At 46.8% G+C, this 16,526-nt stretch overlaps 2 protein-coding genes across 2 annotated transcripts; one reads left to right on the plus strand and one right to left on the minus strand.

Annotated features, from left to right (window-relative positions):
- Nucleotides 1-1,309: 1,309 nt before the first annotated feature.
- On the plus strand, nt 1,310-13,942 carry LOC131878464 (formin-J-like). The gene is made up of 19 exons (XM_059224444.1): nt 1,310-1,941; nt 2,751-2,995; nt 3,078-3,221; nt 3,319-4,265; nt 4,375-4,563; nt 4,660-4,760; nt 5,193-5,263; nt 5,352-5,530; nt 5,831-5,957; nt 6,081-6,236; nt 7,081-7,204; nt 10,053-10,171; nt 10,288-10,606; nt 10,682-10,781; nt 10,851-11,041; nt 11,130-11,469; nt 11,769-13,126; nt 13,204-13,363; nt 13,434-13,942. Exons 1-19 carry the CDS (start codon nt 1,875-1,877, stop codon nt 13,774-13,776), a joined length of 5,280 nt encoding a protein of 1,759 aa, XP_059080427.1. The 5' UTR covers nt 1,310-1,874; the 3' UTR covers nt 13,777-13,942.
- Nucleotides 13,943-14,014: 72 nt separating this feature from the next.
- Nucleotides 14,015-16,522, minus strand: LOC131878465 (probable protein disulfide-isomerase A4). The gene is made up of 3 exons (XM_059224445.1): nt 15,970-16,522; nt 15,541-15,882; nt 14,015-15,460 (listed from the first exon to the last, which is right to left on the minus strand). Exons 1-3 carry the CDS (start codon nt 16,250-16,252, stop codon nt 14,049-14,051), a joined length of 2,037 nt encoding a protein of 678 aa, XP_059080428.1. The 5' UTR covers nt 16,253-16,522; the 3' UTR covers nt 14,015-14,048.
- Nucleotides 16,523-16,526: the final 4 nt, after the last annotated feature.

The raw sequence follows: 16,526 nt of genomic DNA on the forward strand, positions 1-16,526 counted from the left end.
GTTCCCCTCGCTCGTCCTATTCATGGCAGGACTCTCTTTGAAAGCTTTTAAAATTCCCCAGACATGCTGATCTGGCGGGAATTTTTCTCAATCTTTCTTGGCCATGAAGTTGCATTGCAATGAACCGTTTCTTTTCATTCAGGTCAAAACCTCGACACGTGTCGCGTGAGATCTGGTACTTTATGTATGTACGGTAAATCTCGTTGTCGGCAGCCTTCCGGACTTTGCAATGTCAACAAAGAGGGGAAAATGAGGCGCACTCTGAAATAAATCCACATGTGGGTGAGTTCTCTCCATCCATCGTGTGGATTTGCGAAGCGGCGAGTAAGTGCAAGTGCGGTATATTGCCCACTATACATGTGTAGAGCACGGCTTTGTACGTTGGTTGTAAATTGCTGTAGGAGGATCACTAGGGTCTACACCGCTCAACTTGGGATTGGCACACACCTGTTCGAACAATCGACTTGGGACGGGCAAATCGGAAACACAGTGCCAGAATCGCTCGGTTGCAAAGCATTGGCGAATGCTCAGAAATGATTCTAATTGAAGTTTTCATGCATCTCTGACTTACGACAGGGCTGGAATTAGCATCCTTGCAGCACGCCCGCTCATTATACGTGCATGCGTGGTCGCAAACTTGTGTCTCAGCCTTCAGTGAGTGCCTGAGTGCGTACGTTTGAACCCCAACCCCGTGAACTCTCTTGGCCAAGCCAGGGAGCTTCGGGGATTTATCTCATTTGAATCCGATGAGCTTGCCCCAAGATTTGCGACAGCGTCTGGTTGGGACAAAGAGGAAGTTCGTTTCGAGTATCTCTCTGGCCTCTTCCATCCAACTGAAGAAGGGAGTCCGCCGCCACAGCCAACGACCGCCATTTGACTCAGTACTTTACATGTATGCAGGAGTGGCACCCAGGTTCATTCGTTTGTTCGGTCGTTCGTTCGATCGGTCGGTCGTTCGTTCGTTCGTTGATGTGATGAAGGGAGTTTGACTGCTGCCCATAACTCGGTCCCAAAGACGAGCAAGCATGATGGGGAGTGAGTGGATTTTTGGGTTTTGAAGTATCCCCCAACGCTCCCACCACATACGGACATATGAGTGTCTATGGTAGGCTACGTAGGCTCCGTAGGCTCCGTAGGCTCTTTTGAGTGCGTTCTTTCGTTCGTTCCTTCGTTTGAAGGTGGATGGATGGGGAGGATACGTGAAGAACGGAGAGGCATGTTGGATGTATGAACAGGTTCTTGGGCCCAAGCAGGAGCCCCGAACGAATAGGGCTTTGGGAGCCTGGGACTGACCTGAGGATCACCATGAGGACGACGAGGACGACGATGAGGATGAGGATGATGACGACAACACTAGCTCCCCAACCGGCGACGCCGCCGATGACGGAAGGAGTCCGAGTTGGAGGCAACAGCATCAGAAGTCTGGTCGTTTGATTAGTTGCACATGGTTGCTGGAACGGGCAAGAACAACTGGACGAGCAATGAAGTAGCTAAAGTCCATTTTGAGTGCTCATTGACATGATCAGTCCGACTAGTGATCGTGGAATATATTGAAAAATACTGTTGTGCAGTGAACCCGTCCAGCCCAGCAAAACAACAAAATAAAAACAACAACAACAACAGCAACATTGACCCACGGTGCTATCTACCTGCCCATGTTAGTGATTTAACTACGCCTATTGCATGCTTCTGTCTACATACCTGCTAGCGCAATTCATATTCAGCTATTCGTCAAAGAATCAATCTTAATGGTGCTTAATGATCGTTGTAAGAATCGTATGAAGAATATTATTTCGTCCAAGTGATAGTGATAACGTGAGACGACGGACGACCCTCTCATCTCTAATTCCCCGTGCTAAACATAACAAGGGATCATGGATTCCAGGATCGGATTAGACTACATTGTCGAAAATAAGGACTACGTGACCAAGTTGGGAGCAGGTAGGCGGCATTCCACTTAAAATAGGTTCGCATTTCATGCCAACCGCTCAAACATTCATGTACCAGGCTCGCTTCTCATTGAGTGAATTAAGTCAATTTGTCGGTGGTTGTAAAACTCATTTCAACACCTCATTCTCCGGAAATCCGGCACTGAACCCCTAATCCTCGAAACAAAGCTCCATCCTCAGCCACAATACACATAGATTCAAACATATATACACACACACACACACAGATGCACACACGGTTGACAGGGACCCCAATTAAGCTTTTATGTCAGGTATCGTCTGAAGATGAGAATGATGGAGAGGCCTCTTCAAACCATCTGTACATAAGGCAATGCCAGAAAAATGAGAGTACCTGATTCGTAGTTGGAAACACGATTTGCAAGCGGAGACCACCCAAAACCAAAATCTGGCAGATCGGTTCCCATGCATTCTAATCACATGCACAAATTAAAATGGCTCAATTCGTCTCAATGAGGCGTCATTCACTGGCCCATTCGAGCAAATAAGAGTGTAAAAAACTGTATATTTGCAATCATTATAATCGCACCATCCCACAAACCCAAAGTCTTCAAGCAATTCAAGCCGGTTCTGACGCTATAAAATATGAGCTCTTAAGTGCTCCGAGTATATGTCCCTTAGTCAACATGGCTCATCCTTAATGGACAACATCCGTTCTTGATCACTGACTCTGAATGCATGCAGTTCATAAGTACACACGATACAAGGAAAATGGTCTTTGCCATGGCATATATGTTGGGCTAGGATGATTGCCATCATACGTCTTGGGTCTCTTTCTTTCAGCCTTGGACACCAATAACACCCAGGTCAAACGTCAGGTGTTTGAATTGCTCTCCGCCCTGTGCGTCTACAGTGCTGAAGGCTACAATCGGGCTTTGGAGTCACTTGAGCATTACAAGACCTTTATGTCTGAGCGATATCGCTTCAAGGTCGTGGTGGATGACTTGAAGGAATCGAACAATGACGAATATCGAACGGTGATTTTGGCATTCGTCAACTGTCTCATCATATCCACACCTCAACTTAAGGTGATAATGCCATTTCTGTCCCCATGGGGGAAATAACTCGAGGGCTGGAGATTGACGTTTGTTTCGATTCGATTCTTTTTAGGATCGCAACAGTGTTAGGAATGAATTCATAGGTCTCAAGTTGATGGACGCTTTGAAGGAGATTGGCTCCAAGAAGAAAATAGATCCAGATCTCAGAGTTCAGCTCGACGTGTTTAACGAACAGAAGGAAAGCGATGAAGCACATGTAAGTTCCGACCCCAAGACTCATCACAAAACAGTGTTTTCTTTACCCCCTTAAAACCACACCCTAACCGTTGTTGGCTCTCTGTTGCATAAATTAGTCGGATGGCCCCCATGATGTGGATATCTCGAGTCATCTGGACGTTTTCTACGCCATCTACAAGCAAATCATGGACACGCCCCAAGAGATCCCATTCCTGAACATCCTTCAACATTTACTAAGAATCGACCCAAAAGAGCCTATTAGCGATCTGATCTGGGACACAGCAGAGAGGTTGGTCCATCGAGCCACGTTACTGGAAAACAAGGACGATTCCCACAAGCTCTTGCGAGCTCCAAGTCAGCACCGCCTTAAGGGCGTTGAAAACGGCATTAGAAAACATTCCATGGAGAATGGAGGGGCAGCTTCAGCAGCGGCACCCCCTCCTCCTCCTCCCCCTCCCCCACCAGGAGGGATGGCTCCCCCTCCTCCGCCTCCTCCTCCTCCGGGGGCTATGCCTCCACCCCCACCCCCTCCTCCCCCGGGTGGAGCGGGCCCTCCTCCGCCTCCTCCACCTCCAGGAGGTGCGGGTCCTCCCCCTCCTCCACCCCCACCAGGGTCGGGCCCACCGCCACCTCCTCCTCCGCCAGGGATGGGAGGACCTCCCCCTCCTCCCCCGCCAGGAGGCATGGCTAAGGGAGGATTTGCCCCACCTCCACCCCCTGCTCAGCAAGTGACCTTGCCTCAACAGGAGACACCAAAACCGAAACAGAAAATGAAGACCTTCAATTGGAACAAGTTGCCGATGAACAAAATCTTGGGCAAGAAGAACATTTGGTCATTGGTGGCCAAGACCAATGAGAAGCCCAGCGTCAAGACGCAGATCAACTTTACCGATATGGAGCATTTGTTTTGTCAACAAACTGCAACAACTCAATCATCGTCGAAAGAGGCTTCTGCTGCTTCGACAACCGGAGATGACAAGACTAAAGGCAAAAAGGATGAAGTCAATCTTTTGGACGGAAAACGTAGCTTGAACATTAACATCTTCCTCAAACAATTCAGAACGTGAGTGACGTTGGAGACAAATAATGGCATCCAAAAAAAAAAGTAGATCAAAATAATGACTCATTTGTGCTGAAAATTAATCCTCTTCTCATCCTGTTGTTCACGATAGTTCCAATGACGATATCATCCAAATGGTCTTGGACGGAGATTCCGAGGATTTCGGCGCTGAGAAGCTCAAAGGTCTCGTCAAAATCCTCCCCGAAATGGATGAGATTGAGATGTTGAAGTCATTTGACGGAGACAAAAGCAAACTCGGCATCGCCGAGAAGTTCATTCTCCAACTCGTGGACGTGCCCAAGTAATGAAAAGAGGCTCTGCTCGCCTTTGTATATAGCTCATAATTACTTTGGGATTGATTTACAATGTGGATGTTCTTTTTCTTCTTTCTTCGTAGCTATCGCCTGAGAATTGAAATCATGCTCCTCAAAGCCGAGTTCGAAGCGAACATGAGCTTCCTCGAACCCTCGATTGACGCTATGCTCTCCGCCGGTCAAGGTCAGCTCCCTTCTTCACCTTTTGATTGGAGGCCATTGGTCACGCAAGCTTTTAATTTTGTTTTTAATCAGGAATACCGTATTGTACATGGTTGTACTGTTCTTATGTACATTCCCTACTTTTGGCGTGCCTCTCTAACTGTAAAACTCTCACTTTTCGTATTATCTTGTCTTGCCTCCACTCTTGTGGGCTTTGAATTTTGACACCTCTTGATAAGTATTCATGCTCGGGGAGATGTTGATATGATCAGAACATTTTCGCTAGAGGCCAAAATGACGTGGTTTTGGTTAAGCTAACCCCCCCCCCCCCCCCCCCCCCCCCCCAAAAAAAAAAAATGAAAAAATATCGCCTTCACTCATTCCATGTCGCATCATCATTCATGTGCAAACGTGCGTGTTGTTGAGTCTGACTTTGAGTGTGCTCTCTTTCCAGAATTGACGACTAATCGCAAACTTCAAGATTTATTCTTCATGGTGCTAATGGCGGGAAATTTCCTGAACTCGGTAAGATTATCATCAGCGACACGACTATTTCATATCTGGGAATCAAAGGGCCAATCATTCACACCGTTCACTTTTTTTTTCCTCCAAGGGTGGATACGCTGGAAACGCGGCCGGAATGAAGATATCTTCCCTTCACAAACTCTCGGATATACGATCCAACAAACCTGGACTGAATCTGCTCCATTATGTGGCTGAACAGGCAGGCGAATCGAACCCCGAACTTTTGACTCTCCCTGACGACATGGCCATCCTAGAAGAGGCTGCCAAGTGAGTATGAGAGCTCACCATGCATACTTACCACCATGTGGGCATGTGGGTGTTTCAGCAAGCCATATTGAGATTGAGAGAGCATGTCCGTGATCGCGTTTCTCGCGACCACCAATTTTCCAGTCCTCCGTCTTGTGAAAGTATGAATTGAAAATAGATCATCAACTCTCGATCGGTCTTTGTTTCGTCGTTGGCAATTACTGATGTTCCATCAAACTTGGATTTTGCTTATCTTGATCTATTCATAGGCATCAATTCATTTCGACTGATTCCTTTGTTCTTCCACCACCTTGCTTGCAGGACTCCTTTGGAAACATTGAAAGCTGATATCACCAAACTGGACAAACAGATCACCACGATAGAGAAGCAAATGGAGAACCCCAATACGAAACCAGATGTGAAAAAGCAAATGGACGAGTTCCTACCGGTGAGCTCACTCATGATTTGACGAACAAACATTCTCCCCCAAAGGAAGGAGGCCCTAAGAACACTACGCACATGGAGTGACCCTACGTAGTAACATGGAGTGACACATGTCCTTGGATTTCAGTTCGCCACGCGAGAATTGTCGATTCTCAAGCAAGGATTGGAGGACTTGGCGGAGTCTCAGGGAGAATTGGCGGAGTTTTTCTGTGAGGACCCAGCTACCTTCAAACTGGAGGAATGTTTCAAACTTCTCGGAAGTTTTTGCAACAAATTCAAGAAGGTAGGCTCACCTTTCCTTCGCCTATCACTTCCAGCATTTCTGGGGTGCCATTAATCGTCCTCAGTTGGAGTGCTTGATATGTATGTACGTACGTACAAGGTCTCAGTGTTGTTGGTCATTTGCTTGTTGTTGTTCGTAATCGTCGTTCTCGGAATGCATTTGAGCCTGATTTATGAGATTAGGATCTCGAGCTAAAGAGCTACGCATCGCTTGATCCCTGGGATCGGGAACAAGAACGAGATTTCCATAAACGGAAGAAGGCATTTCAGGCCCATTTTATTTTCATTTCAAGCCGAGGCGAACATAATTGCGCCCATGTTGTTTGATAACATCACAAAAGGTTTATGCGTGCCCATGGTACGAAATGACCACGACAACCAGTACGTACGTACGTACGTACGTTCATTACGTATACATGTGTGTAATACCCTTTCCAATGTCTGGGGATGAATGAAGTAAGTGCCTTTTGCAATAACGAGTACTGAAATGAGTCATAACTTCCACAACTTCGAACTTGACAAGTATGATGATCCCATTCAGACTGACCAACTTCATATCAATCTTCGTGGCCAGGGCCGCGTTCGACTTAAAAATAGGACTAGATCTGACCTTGGCATCTTTATCGCCAATTTGGTTTGTTTACGGGCCTTTTTGAACACCTTCAAATTCCCTTTGGGAGTAAGGGCATGTTGGGTTTTGAGAAACCCAATTCAGGAGGCCCTTTTAGCGGCTGGTCCAAAAAGCGACGCAACGCTTGGCTTGCATCTCACGTACTAATCCAGACTCCCTTTGGCATCAAAATGTCACACAAATCCTGATGATATCAAGACCATTTTCCTTGTAGGCCATTGCGGATAATCAGAGTCGTCGAGACCAAGAAGCCCAAGCCAAGCTGCGAAAGGCTCAACGTGAATCGGAGGAACTTCGACGAGTGGGTTCAAGCCCCGCCACCATGAACAACATGTCAGGTAGGCCACAAGTGTTGTATGTATGTAGAAGAATTCCAAGATGTGAGCTTTAATGGAAACTCGGGACTAAATTGTCCGAGCCTTGTTGTCCACTCGACTCTTTTGGTTATCGCTATCGCATCCCACTACATCTGTTCAGGTTTGAATGGCAAAAACTGAGCGGCATCCGAATCGATGTGTCAGTGCATCGAATTCATTTCAAGTTCTGCTGGCCCTCATCCTCCTCGTCGTATTCCTCGGTGGCCTCCTGTAGCGAAGTGGTAGTAGTTCTTCACCGCAGATCGGCCCTTCGATTAGACTGGTAGTTGTCGAGGAGCTCGTAGGAAGTTGGGGGCAACAATATGCAACGGTCCGATTTGGGGCCCACTTACTTGCTACCACTGTACTAACACTGTACTACAACTACTACTACTACTACTACTACTACTTACTGCCCTACTGCAGGGCTAGAGGTGGGATGAGGCTCTTGAAGAGGACAGCGATTGAAATGGTAAACACATTTTTCAAATGCCTCTGCGAAGATCGTGGCCGTGTCATCATATGCCGAGATATGCGAGCACTGATGCTATTGCTAGGATGCTATCAAATATGTTCGAGTATCACAGGAACGTCCTTAGTGCAGTACGCACTGAACCTACGTAGAAGGTAACAACTAACTGTAGCCTTCAACCAACCAACCAACTAACCAACCAACCAAAGGAGAATGGACGACCATTTGAGGCGAATAGAAAGACTTCTTGGCAAGATGACTCATCCTCCAATAAAAAGTGATCAAAACCTCGCCACTCATTTGTGTTGTATAGTATGCACAGTGTGTAGAGATTCCTTAAGAGGCTTTGAAGAAGAGATATGTTCATTGGAACAACAGCTTTTCCTCAATTCCACGGTTTTTTTTTTGTATTTTGACACATTTTGTGCGAGCTCACCCCACCCACGAAATCCAGCTTGAAAACTCAGGTTGATGGTCGCCGTTGTCGATGATGCCATGCCCAAAAAATACTATGCATCCTCCTATTGTGGGTTGTTGGCACTTGTTGCACAGCTGTGTTCAAATTGTGTCTTCAATTCATATAAGTATCCTTCTCATCATCTTTTCTGGCAGAGCATATTGTTGTAAAAAGGCAACAACTGAAAGACACCATGAACAGAAGTTCTGCTAACGTGTCCATCGTAGATTCAGCAATGGTTACGTTAAACGAGGCTTTTCGACGCAAGAAGAAAACTGAATGCCATTTTTGTGCATTGAAACGGAGTACTGTCGAATGCTGATGCTGGTATTCATTTTTCCCTCCGAACTTTTACGTAGTTTCCAACCCCCTTTGTCAGCAAACGAGACTAGTTTAACTATGGAATGTTGAGGACTTCAGTAGTTGGAATTGCTATGTCCATAAGTGCAAGCCTAGCTTGAGCCACATACACATATGTTCGTTGAGGCTAGTTGGACACGGGTAATATATTCATATACCACTTCGTGAACACCTCTTTTTGCCGCTCAAAATCACGCATACGTTGATTTTGATCGCCAGCAAATGTCAACACTCAGTCCCACTTGTGTCACTTGGAACGGTTCAGTCTTCCTAGCGAGGTTGGCGTGACTTCTTTATATAGTGACTTTGGGGGTCGTCCTTGATGGAGGAGATTCTTTTGCTGTGCCCTGAGATGAATTTCGGGTTGCCCTTCTCGTTAAGATGAAGAAGAGGAAAAAACCTCGATGGATTTAGTTAACAGCTGGCTGTCATGCCTGCCTATATCGTTGATGGTGTTGTCGTTGTTGTCGTTGTTGTGGTTGTTGTTATGTCGGCGGTAGTTGTTGCCCCATACAAGAGAGTTAGAAGTCAGGTTGCAAGGTCGCCGTCGTCACTTCAACTCTAAAGTCGGAGCTCTTAACACCAATCAACCGGGCCAAATAGCCCAGGGTGATAGCGCAGCACTTGTGTGCACGTTTACCTCGGGTAGAAATGAGAAAAAAAGCCTGCCACTTTTTTCTGATGATCTCGCATATTCAATGATGCAGGTTATTAATGGATTTTCCATTAGTTCTTTTTGACGATTTCGCGTAACCTAAAGCCAATTAAAGCTTTGCTATTTGATCGGGATCGATTTTCCCTCCGCGTAACACTATATCTTGGCTCCTCAGACAGAGGCTTATCTTGAGATCACGGAAGAAGTCACTTAGTTGAGCAGCCAGCTTCAGGGGCTCTTCCGTCCGTCCGTCGAGAGTCGGGACGACGAAGAGGGCCCTTCTTATCCCCACATGTCGCCCGGTCCTGGTTGAGGTCAAGATACGCGTAAAATGCTGAAACGGAGCAAAAAATGAGCAGCATTCCCCAAATTGTCATGATTAGAACCCGAGTGCAACTTGCGCGCTTCCAAAGATGAACGAACGCTTGAACGGGGAGCCGCAGTCGTTTCAAAGGTAGTCCAACCAAGTAATACACACACAGAAGACACAATTACACATTGTATTGGTTGGTGTGTGGAACGGGTAAGCGGGCGAGTTGGACAAGGGGCTCAAGTTTGACAAGGAGTCGTGGCTAAATTATGACTCAGAAGATTCGGGGAGAATAGGATTTGGGGGGCTTTAAAGATTATTGGCATGGGTCGGCGAGATGATTGACAAAGAATGATAGTCTCATTATTATCAGCCACATTCATTAATCTTCAACACCCAAACCAGCCGCCATCCATCCAGGGACGGTACAGGAATGAAACTAAGGACTTGAAATTGCCGTGGTTAACTGGCCTCAAGGATCTTTCCACGATAAGTGGCCGCAGTGTATTCGACATTCACTCGCAGCCCTCCAATCGTAGAATTTGATGATATCCTAAGCCCAAATGCTTATTTCAGGTGACAATAAGATCAACGATGAGGACCTCGAGGAAGAAGATCAAGAAGTCATGAAGAATCTCATGTCAGATATCCAGTCAGGATTCATCCAAAGACGGCTTCCGGATGGAGGATTCAAAGTGAGACTTAATTATTTTCAATTCTTTTGACCGTTCGAATGTTTGCGAGATCACACGTGTTCAGCCTCTCAATTGCTGAATAAAACGCAATCGTCATTGGGGATGTTCTCTTTCAGCAACAATATTCCCCCATGGTCATGCGCAAATTCCGTCGCTCCGTGGACAACGGTGGCTCAATGGGTGGAGAAGATTCGCCTTCGACACCTCCAGCCAATGTTGGGTTGAATTCGCCACGACTAAGTCGCAAATTCCGAGGAGGTTCTCTCTCTGGCCCTTCCCTGCCTGACTCATTGAATGCGGAAGTGCCCAATTCACCGGGATTCAGAAGAAGACGATCGAGAATTCCCTCAGAGGAGGACGACAAGCTATTCAATTTCTTGAGCAAAGGAGGACATGATGGAAGTCGAGAACGAAATACTTCCGCTGGAAATCTCGGTAAACTAGCAATGAATTTTTATGATGCCTGCATTCTGCCGAGAAGTCTCGTTTCGCTCATTCTAACACTTCCAGCTGTTGAGTCACAATACGGTTCGTTGGACAGAGGACTTCTTAGACGATCGCGGGGTCGAAAACGGACAGAAATGTTTAGCGAAGATCGAGATCGAAAACCGTGAGTGTTGAAGCAGGAAAACCATCAGTATGATCTTGTAATTGATTTTCAATGGTTTTGATTTTCCAGAGCCCCCGTGCCGGAAACCCAAGCATTAGATACTTCGAAGGAAGAAGGTCTGGAAGAGCAAACGCCACCAACGGGAGGCAAATTCAAGAACAGGATCAGCTCTTGGCTCAAGGATGCGGAGGAGGATGCCACAAAGGCTGAGAAGTATCTGGACAAGAAAAGGGAGCGGCAAGCCAACGGCGTAAAACCGGGTAGGTTCTTTGACAAGATTATGGATCAAAGTACAAATCGTTGACCCAGATTAGCCAAAATGCACCGTACACAAAATTCGTGTTTTAGATGCCATAGTGGATAAAACCGATGTGATTAAGGCCATGGAAACCATCGAGACAGCGTCAAGTAACCCTCCTGTTCGGAGAAAAACGCCTCCTTCCGATGAAATTGACCGAAAGAAACAGCTCATTAGAGACCTGGGCAGGAAACCCTCGGAAGAAAAGGTTTCCTTGTATGTTCGAAAGCCTAGTGTTGTTCCAGAAGAGGAGCCCTCGGATGTGGCCAAATCGTTCTTGAACAGTATGGCCAAGAAGTCCTCCGAGGTGCCGACTGATTTCCTGAACACAATTGACGAAGAATCTAAGAAAGACAAGAAACCTCTGGGCAAAAAATATCCATTCAACAGGTGAGGTCTTTTAATATCGATTCGTCTATAGTGCCTTTAAAAAATAGCAAATATTTTGTATCAAACCAAGAGAGAGAGAGAAGCTCTGTGACCGAGTTGTAGTAACACTCTTGACATTAGGTTCTAGCCAATGTTTATTTGTGAAAAATTAGGATGGATAGATTTATGAAATCTTAAGAACTTCTCATCTGGAAATGATAGAATTAATGGCTAAATATATTTTTTGCAAGTAAAAACTGATCTTAGCTTGACACATAATGAGATCAATGGATTATGATGAGATATGTCTGCCTTTCTAGGACAACTACACCCAATTCATTGAGAGAGGCATTGAGAGAGACTTTAGTGAAGAACTTGGGCTCCAACGATCTGAGTGACACCATTCAATCCATAAAGGACGACGAGATCAAGGACACGTTTGACATCGACAACGAGAACATCGAAACGCCGCCAATGCAAAGACGTGGACTGCGTCCCAAGAGCATGAGATTACCAAACAAGGACGAAGATGACAATATCTCGGAGGCCGGTAGTGACTTCGGCAACCGCCGTAAGAACCACAAATTCCGGACCCTGGGTGGAGACGGAAATAAGCCCTTAGGCGACCGTGAGCTCATGTTGAAGAAGAACCGCGCTTCAAACGTGGATGTGTCAAAAGCCGAACAAGAGGAGGAGCTGGGTCTCTTCGATCGCTTTTCCACGGCAAGGAAAAGTATCAGCAAGGGATCAGTCAGGAGGAAAATGGACGAGGACACCATGAGCCTCAATGACCTCAATCTCGAGAAGAAATCGGTTAAGGCCGATTGGAGAGCGAGGTTGGCCAACCGTTTTAAGAAAGGAGACCAAAACTACGACATCCAAGAAGCTGAGAGTAGAAAGCATTCGCAGGATGAAACTTACCGCAAGCTTTCCGATGATCTACCTTCTGCACCTCACACGGAGCCCGTTCGACGACGTACGCTAAACCTGCCCACTTCCACGTCCAACGGAAGCGTCTCAAATGCGAAGGTCATCCGACCAAGACAGTCGAACACGCTCCACATGAGAAAGAGCTCTAACTCAGGCGAGTACGATTCGGAAATGATCAACGGCAAATACGTCACCTCCGTGCCAATCATGAGCCCCGTCGAAGAGTTCGGTGACGACAATCTCCGCCCCAAGTACAGAAAAGACCACTCACAACCTACCAACCGAGGTCTTCGAGATCTTAAGAAACCACTGGCGCAGAAGAACTCCCTGGTGGATCGATTATCCGGCACCAGCACGGTTAAAACAGACGCTCGGCGTGCCACGAGCGGCAACGTCTATGACCGCTTGAACAACAAGTCCAATCTGACGGGGAGCCGCAACAGCATTAACGGGTCGAGAAGGTCTTTGGCGAGTGTGACTGCAGATTCTGAGCATCAAAAGCGTGGAACTCTGAGTAGAATCAAGGATTTGACTAAGAACTTGCGGAAGAGCAGTCGGGAAGAGGAATCGCGGGTCATTGCACCCAGGGATAGCCGTAATTTGTTCACCGAGCGGAAACCCATGTCCAGTCTCAATCGAAATGGAGGATCTCGGTCCAGTATCAACTCCAGTTCGAGGTCCTTGAATAGAACCGAATCCAATAGCAAGAGCTCCCCGAAAACTGTTCGGAGATCCACACTGAACATCGGTAAGTACTCCTTGAACTTGAGGCTTGACAAAATGAAAATGGAACAAATTTTCCAACCATTCATTCCTACCCAATAGGTGAAACCAATCGTTCGACTAGTCGGTCTGTGCCCTCAAGAGCTTTAGGATCTTCTGGAAGTCTTCGAAGTCCAGCCACGTCCAGTAATAACATCAACCGTAAAGGGCTGAACAGCTCGAAAGAGAATCTCAGTCGCTCAAGTTCTTCCACCTCTAATAGGTAAGGCACATTGGAAGCCCTTGGGGTCAGAGTTGTCAACTACTGAGGTATTTGTGATCCGATTTTCTAGCCTATCCAATAACGATTTAACTCGCAGTGCGACAAGTAATGGTCCGACCTCCCACACGAATGCCGCGCCTTCCAAGACAAGTACTGCCTCCATTCGACTTGCGAATCCATCCAGTTCATCTTCCTCACGTGGAGGAGGGCTTTCATCATCGTCAACTTCGACCTCTAGTCCACTCAAATCCCGAAAAGCTACCCATGCTAGTGCCTCATTGAGCTTTATGAAGCCCACGGCTTCAAGCGTCAAGAAGCTCTCTGCCTCCGTGGTGGAGGACACTCGATCGTCCCCGGTTCGACGCCCGCAAAAGATGTCCACGCCCATCATCTCTCGAAATACCCGTCGCTAATATTTCTATAACAGCTTTGCATCTTCTAACCCTCCCGACTGTGATAGCTGGAACGAGGATGGGAGGAATTAACAAAATTATCAGATGGAAGGATTAATGATTCAATGCATCCCCTACCCCGGGCTCATAGAGAGTGAAACAAATACACCAGATTGATACTTTGGAAGATGGTATTTTTTTTTTCAAACTTAATATCTCCATTGGTCACATTTAACATACACCATTCGCATTCATACCAAACCGAGCTTTCTGCTGCGAGCGCGAGGGACACTCTAGAGCTCGTCCTTTTCCTTTTGTTCCTCTTCTTCAGCTTGATCCTCCTCCTCTCTCGGTTTGTGGACATCGTCCTCGAAGTTCTCACTTGTGAAGGACTCAATCTCCTCCTCTTCAGAGGCGGCTTGACCTGTTCGCTCCTCTTCAGTGAGGAAAATACTCGAATGCCGGTTAATCCAGTCCTTGACCGATTTATAGCTGCGATCGCCCTGGTACTGAATAGGGTCGAATTTCTCATAGGCGGAGAGGAAGAACACGGTGGGATATCCCTTTAGGGGAGGGAACATGTACGGGATGTCATTGGTGGTCCCGTCCATCTTGCCGAACACAAGGTTCTCGTTGTTCTTGGACATCTTCTTGGCCACCTTCTTGAAAACAGGATCAAATTCCTTGCAATGGCCGCACCATGGAGCATGGAAGAAGATCACGGCGTCCTTCTTGACCTTATGGATCTCGTCATCGTAGTTGTTGGCCACAATCTTCTTGACGATACCTTCTTGTGCCTTGGGCACGGGCAGGGATTTCATGTAAGGCTTCACCTTTCCTGTGCGGAGATCGTCAATGAACTGGCTCAAATCCTCGGTTTCGAACTCACTGGTGGCCTTCATTCTGAACTTCTGCTTCTCAGTAAAGCAGCCCACATTGACGTCTTCTCCAGAATCCTCGAATCCCAATGCCTTGATTTCCTCTTCGTATTCTTCTTCGTTGCTGATGGCAAACTTCAGGTTAGATCCCAAGAAGTTCTTGGCAACCTCCAAGACTTTCTTTCGGATGAATTGTGTGTCCTTCACGTACTGATGGTCGTAGTTCACATCGTAGTAGATGACAACCAATGGTCGCTCGGTGTACTTGAAGGCGTTCTTCTTGGTCCTTTGTCCCACCAAGGGAACGCTGTTCCTCCTGACAAATTGGATGATCTCCTTATAGGTCGCAGATTTCTTGCTCAACGAGAAAGTACTGTTCTCGAACTCAGAATGGAAGATCTCGGGTTGGAAAACGGCAATGGTCTCCTGGGGCAACTTGAAGCTGGTGGCAATGGATTCGTCAAAAGTGTGCATGAACTTGAAGGTTCCACGCATTTCATTGGCCGCCACAATGTACTCGTCGAACAGATCACTCTTGCCCTTGAAAAATCCGACCACACTAATTTCGAGTCTGTCCATGTTGTTGGTGATCCCTAACAGGTTGTTCTTCTCTTCAGATGGAGGCTTGGATTGCTCCTTCATGAAGTTGATGATGTTCTCTTTCTCGCGGGGCCCGTTATATTCATAGACTCGTCCTTTTCGGAACATTTTCAGAGTCGGCCATCCTCCCACGCCGTATTGATCGGCCAACTCTTTCTCCCGGGTTCCATCCACTTTAGCCAAGGGAATACCCCATTCCTTCAAATCAGCAGCAGCCCCTTCATATTCTGTAAAAATAGATCAACCAAAACCCACAAGCGTTAATATTATGCTAGAACATGTAGAATGTACAGTTCGATCGACCTACCAGGCTCAATCTGCTTGCAATGCTTGCACCAAGGTGCGTAGAACTCAACCAATGACAACTTTTGCTCCTTAATGAATTTCGTGAAATTGTCGGCGGTGAGAGTGACCACGGCACTTGGTGGGGGCTTCCAGTCCGGATCATTTTGTCTTTGCATGTATTCGATGATATCCTTGGCGGTTCTGCCACCATCGTAATCTTCAATCTTGACCCCATTCCTGAAGAGGGTGAGAGTGGGGAAACCTTGAACCATATACTCTTTGGCCAATTCGCTTTCCTTGGAAGCGTCCACTTTGGCCAAAGGAATACCATCATCCTTCAATTTCTTGGCGGCTTTCGAGTATTCTAAAACACAGAGAAAAATGTTTGTTACGCTTACAAATACAAGGTTGGATGCAATTCCTTGCCAAAAATGGAAAAAAAAGTACCAACCTGGCTCAAGTTTCTTGCAATGACCGCACCAGGGGGCGTAGAACTCGACCAAAACCAAAGGCTTGGGCATGACAAAATGGGCAAAGGTATCACGGTTGAGCACATAGACGCCCTCATCCTCAATGACATGGTAGTTTCCTTGAGGAACTTCCAAAGGGTTCACCGGACTTTCCAGGTCCCCATCATTGGCCGAGAACTCTGGGTCTCCGGGACCATCGTCCCCACCACCCAAAACTGGGTTGAGCGAAAGGCACAAGGCCAAAAGGGTAACAAAGACCTTCATTTGGTAGGGTCTTTTCCCACTCAGTGGAAATAAAGGGACTTGTCTATGGAATAGAAACTATGATTGTGGACCCAATGGAGATGTGTGCTCCCACTGGCAGACAAAGATTGAACCCTAGTGGTTTGCAAGGGCTGAAGGAAATGTGCTGAGTACCATCTTGTGTTGACATCCATTCCGGCAATCCCCACCTGGACCAATGAGGAGTGGACAACCTGTGAGCTCCAACCAATCACAACTTGCCATCTACGCTACCAAAGGCAAACTGAAGAGTGAG

This window comes from Tigriopus californicus, chromosome 3 (genome assembly GCF_007210705.1).
Source record: "Tigriopus californicus strain San Diego chromosome 3, Tcal_SD_v2.1, whole genome shotgun sequence".
In the NCBI taxonomy this organism is placed as follows: Eukaryota; Metazoa; Arthropoda; class Copepoda; order Harpacticoida; family Harpacticidae; genus Tigriopus; species Tigriopus californicus.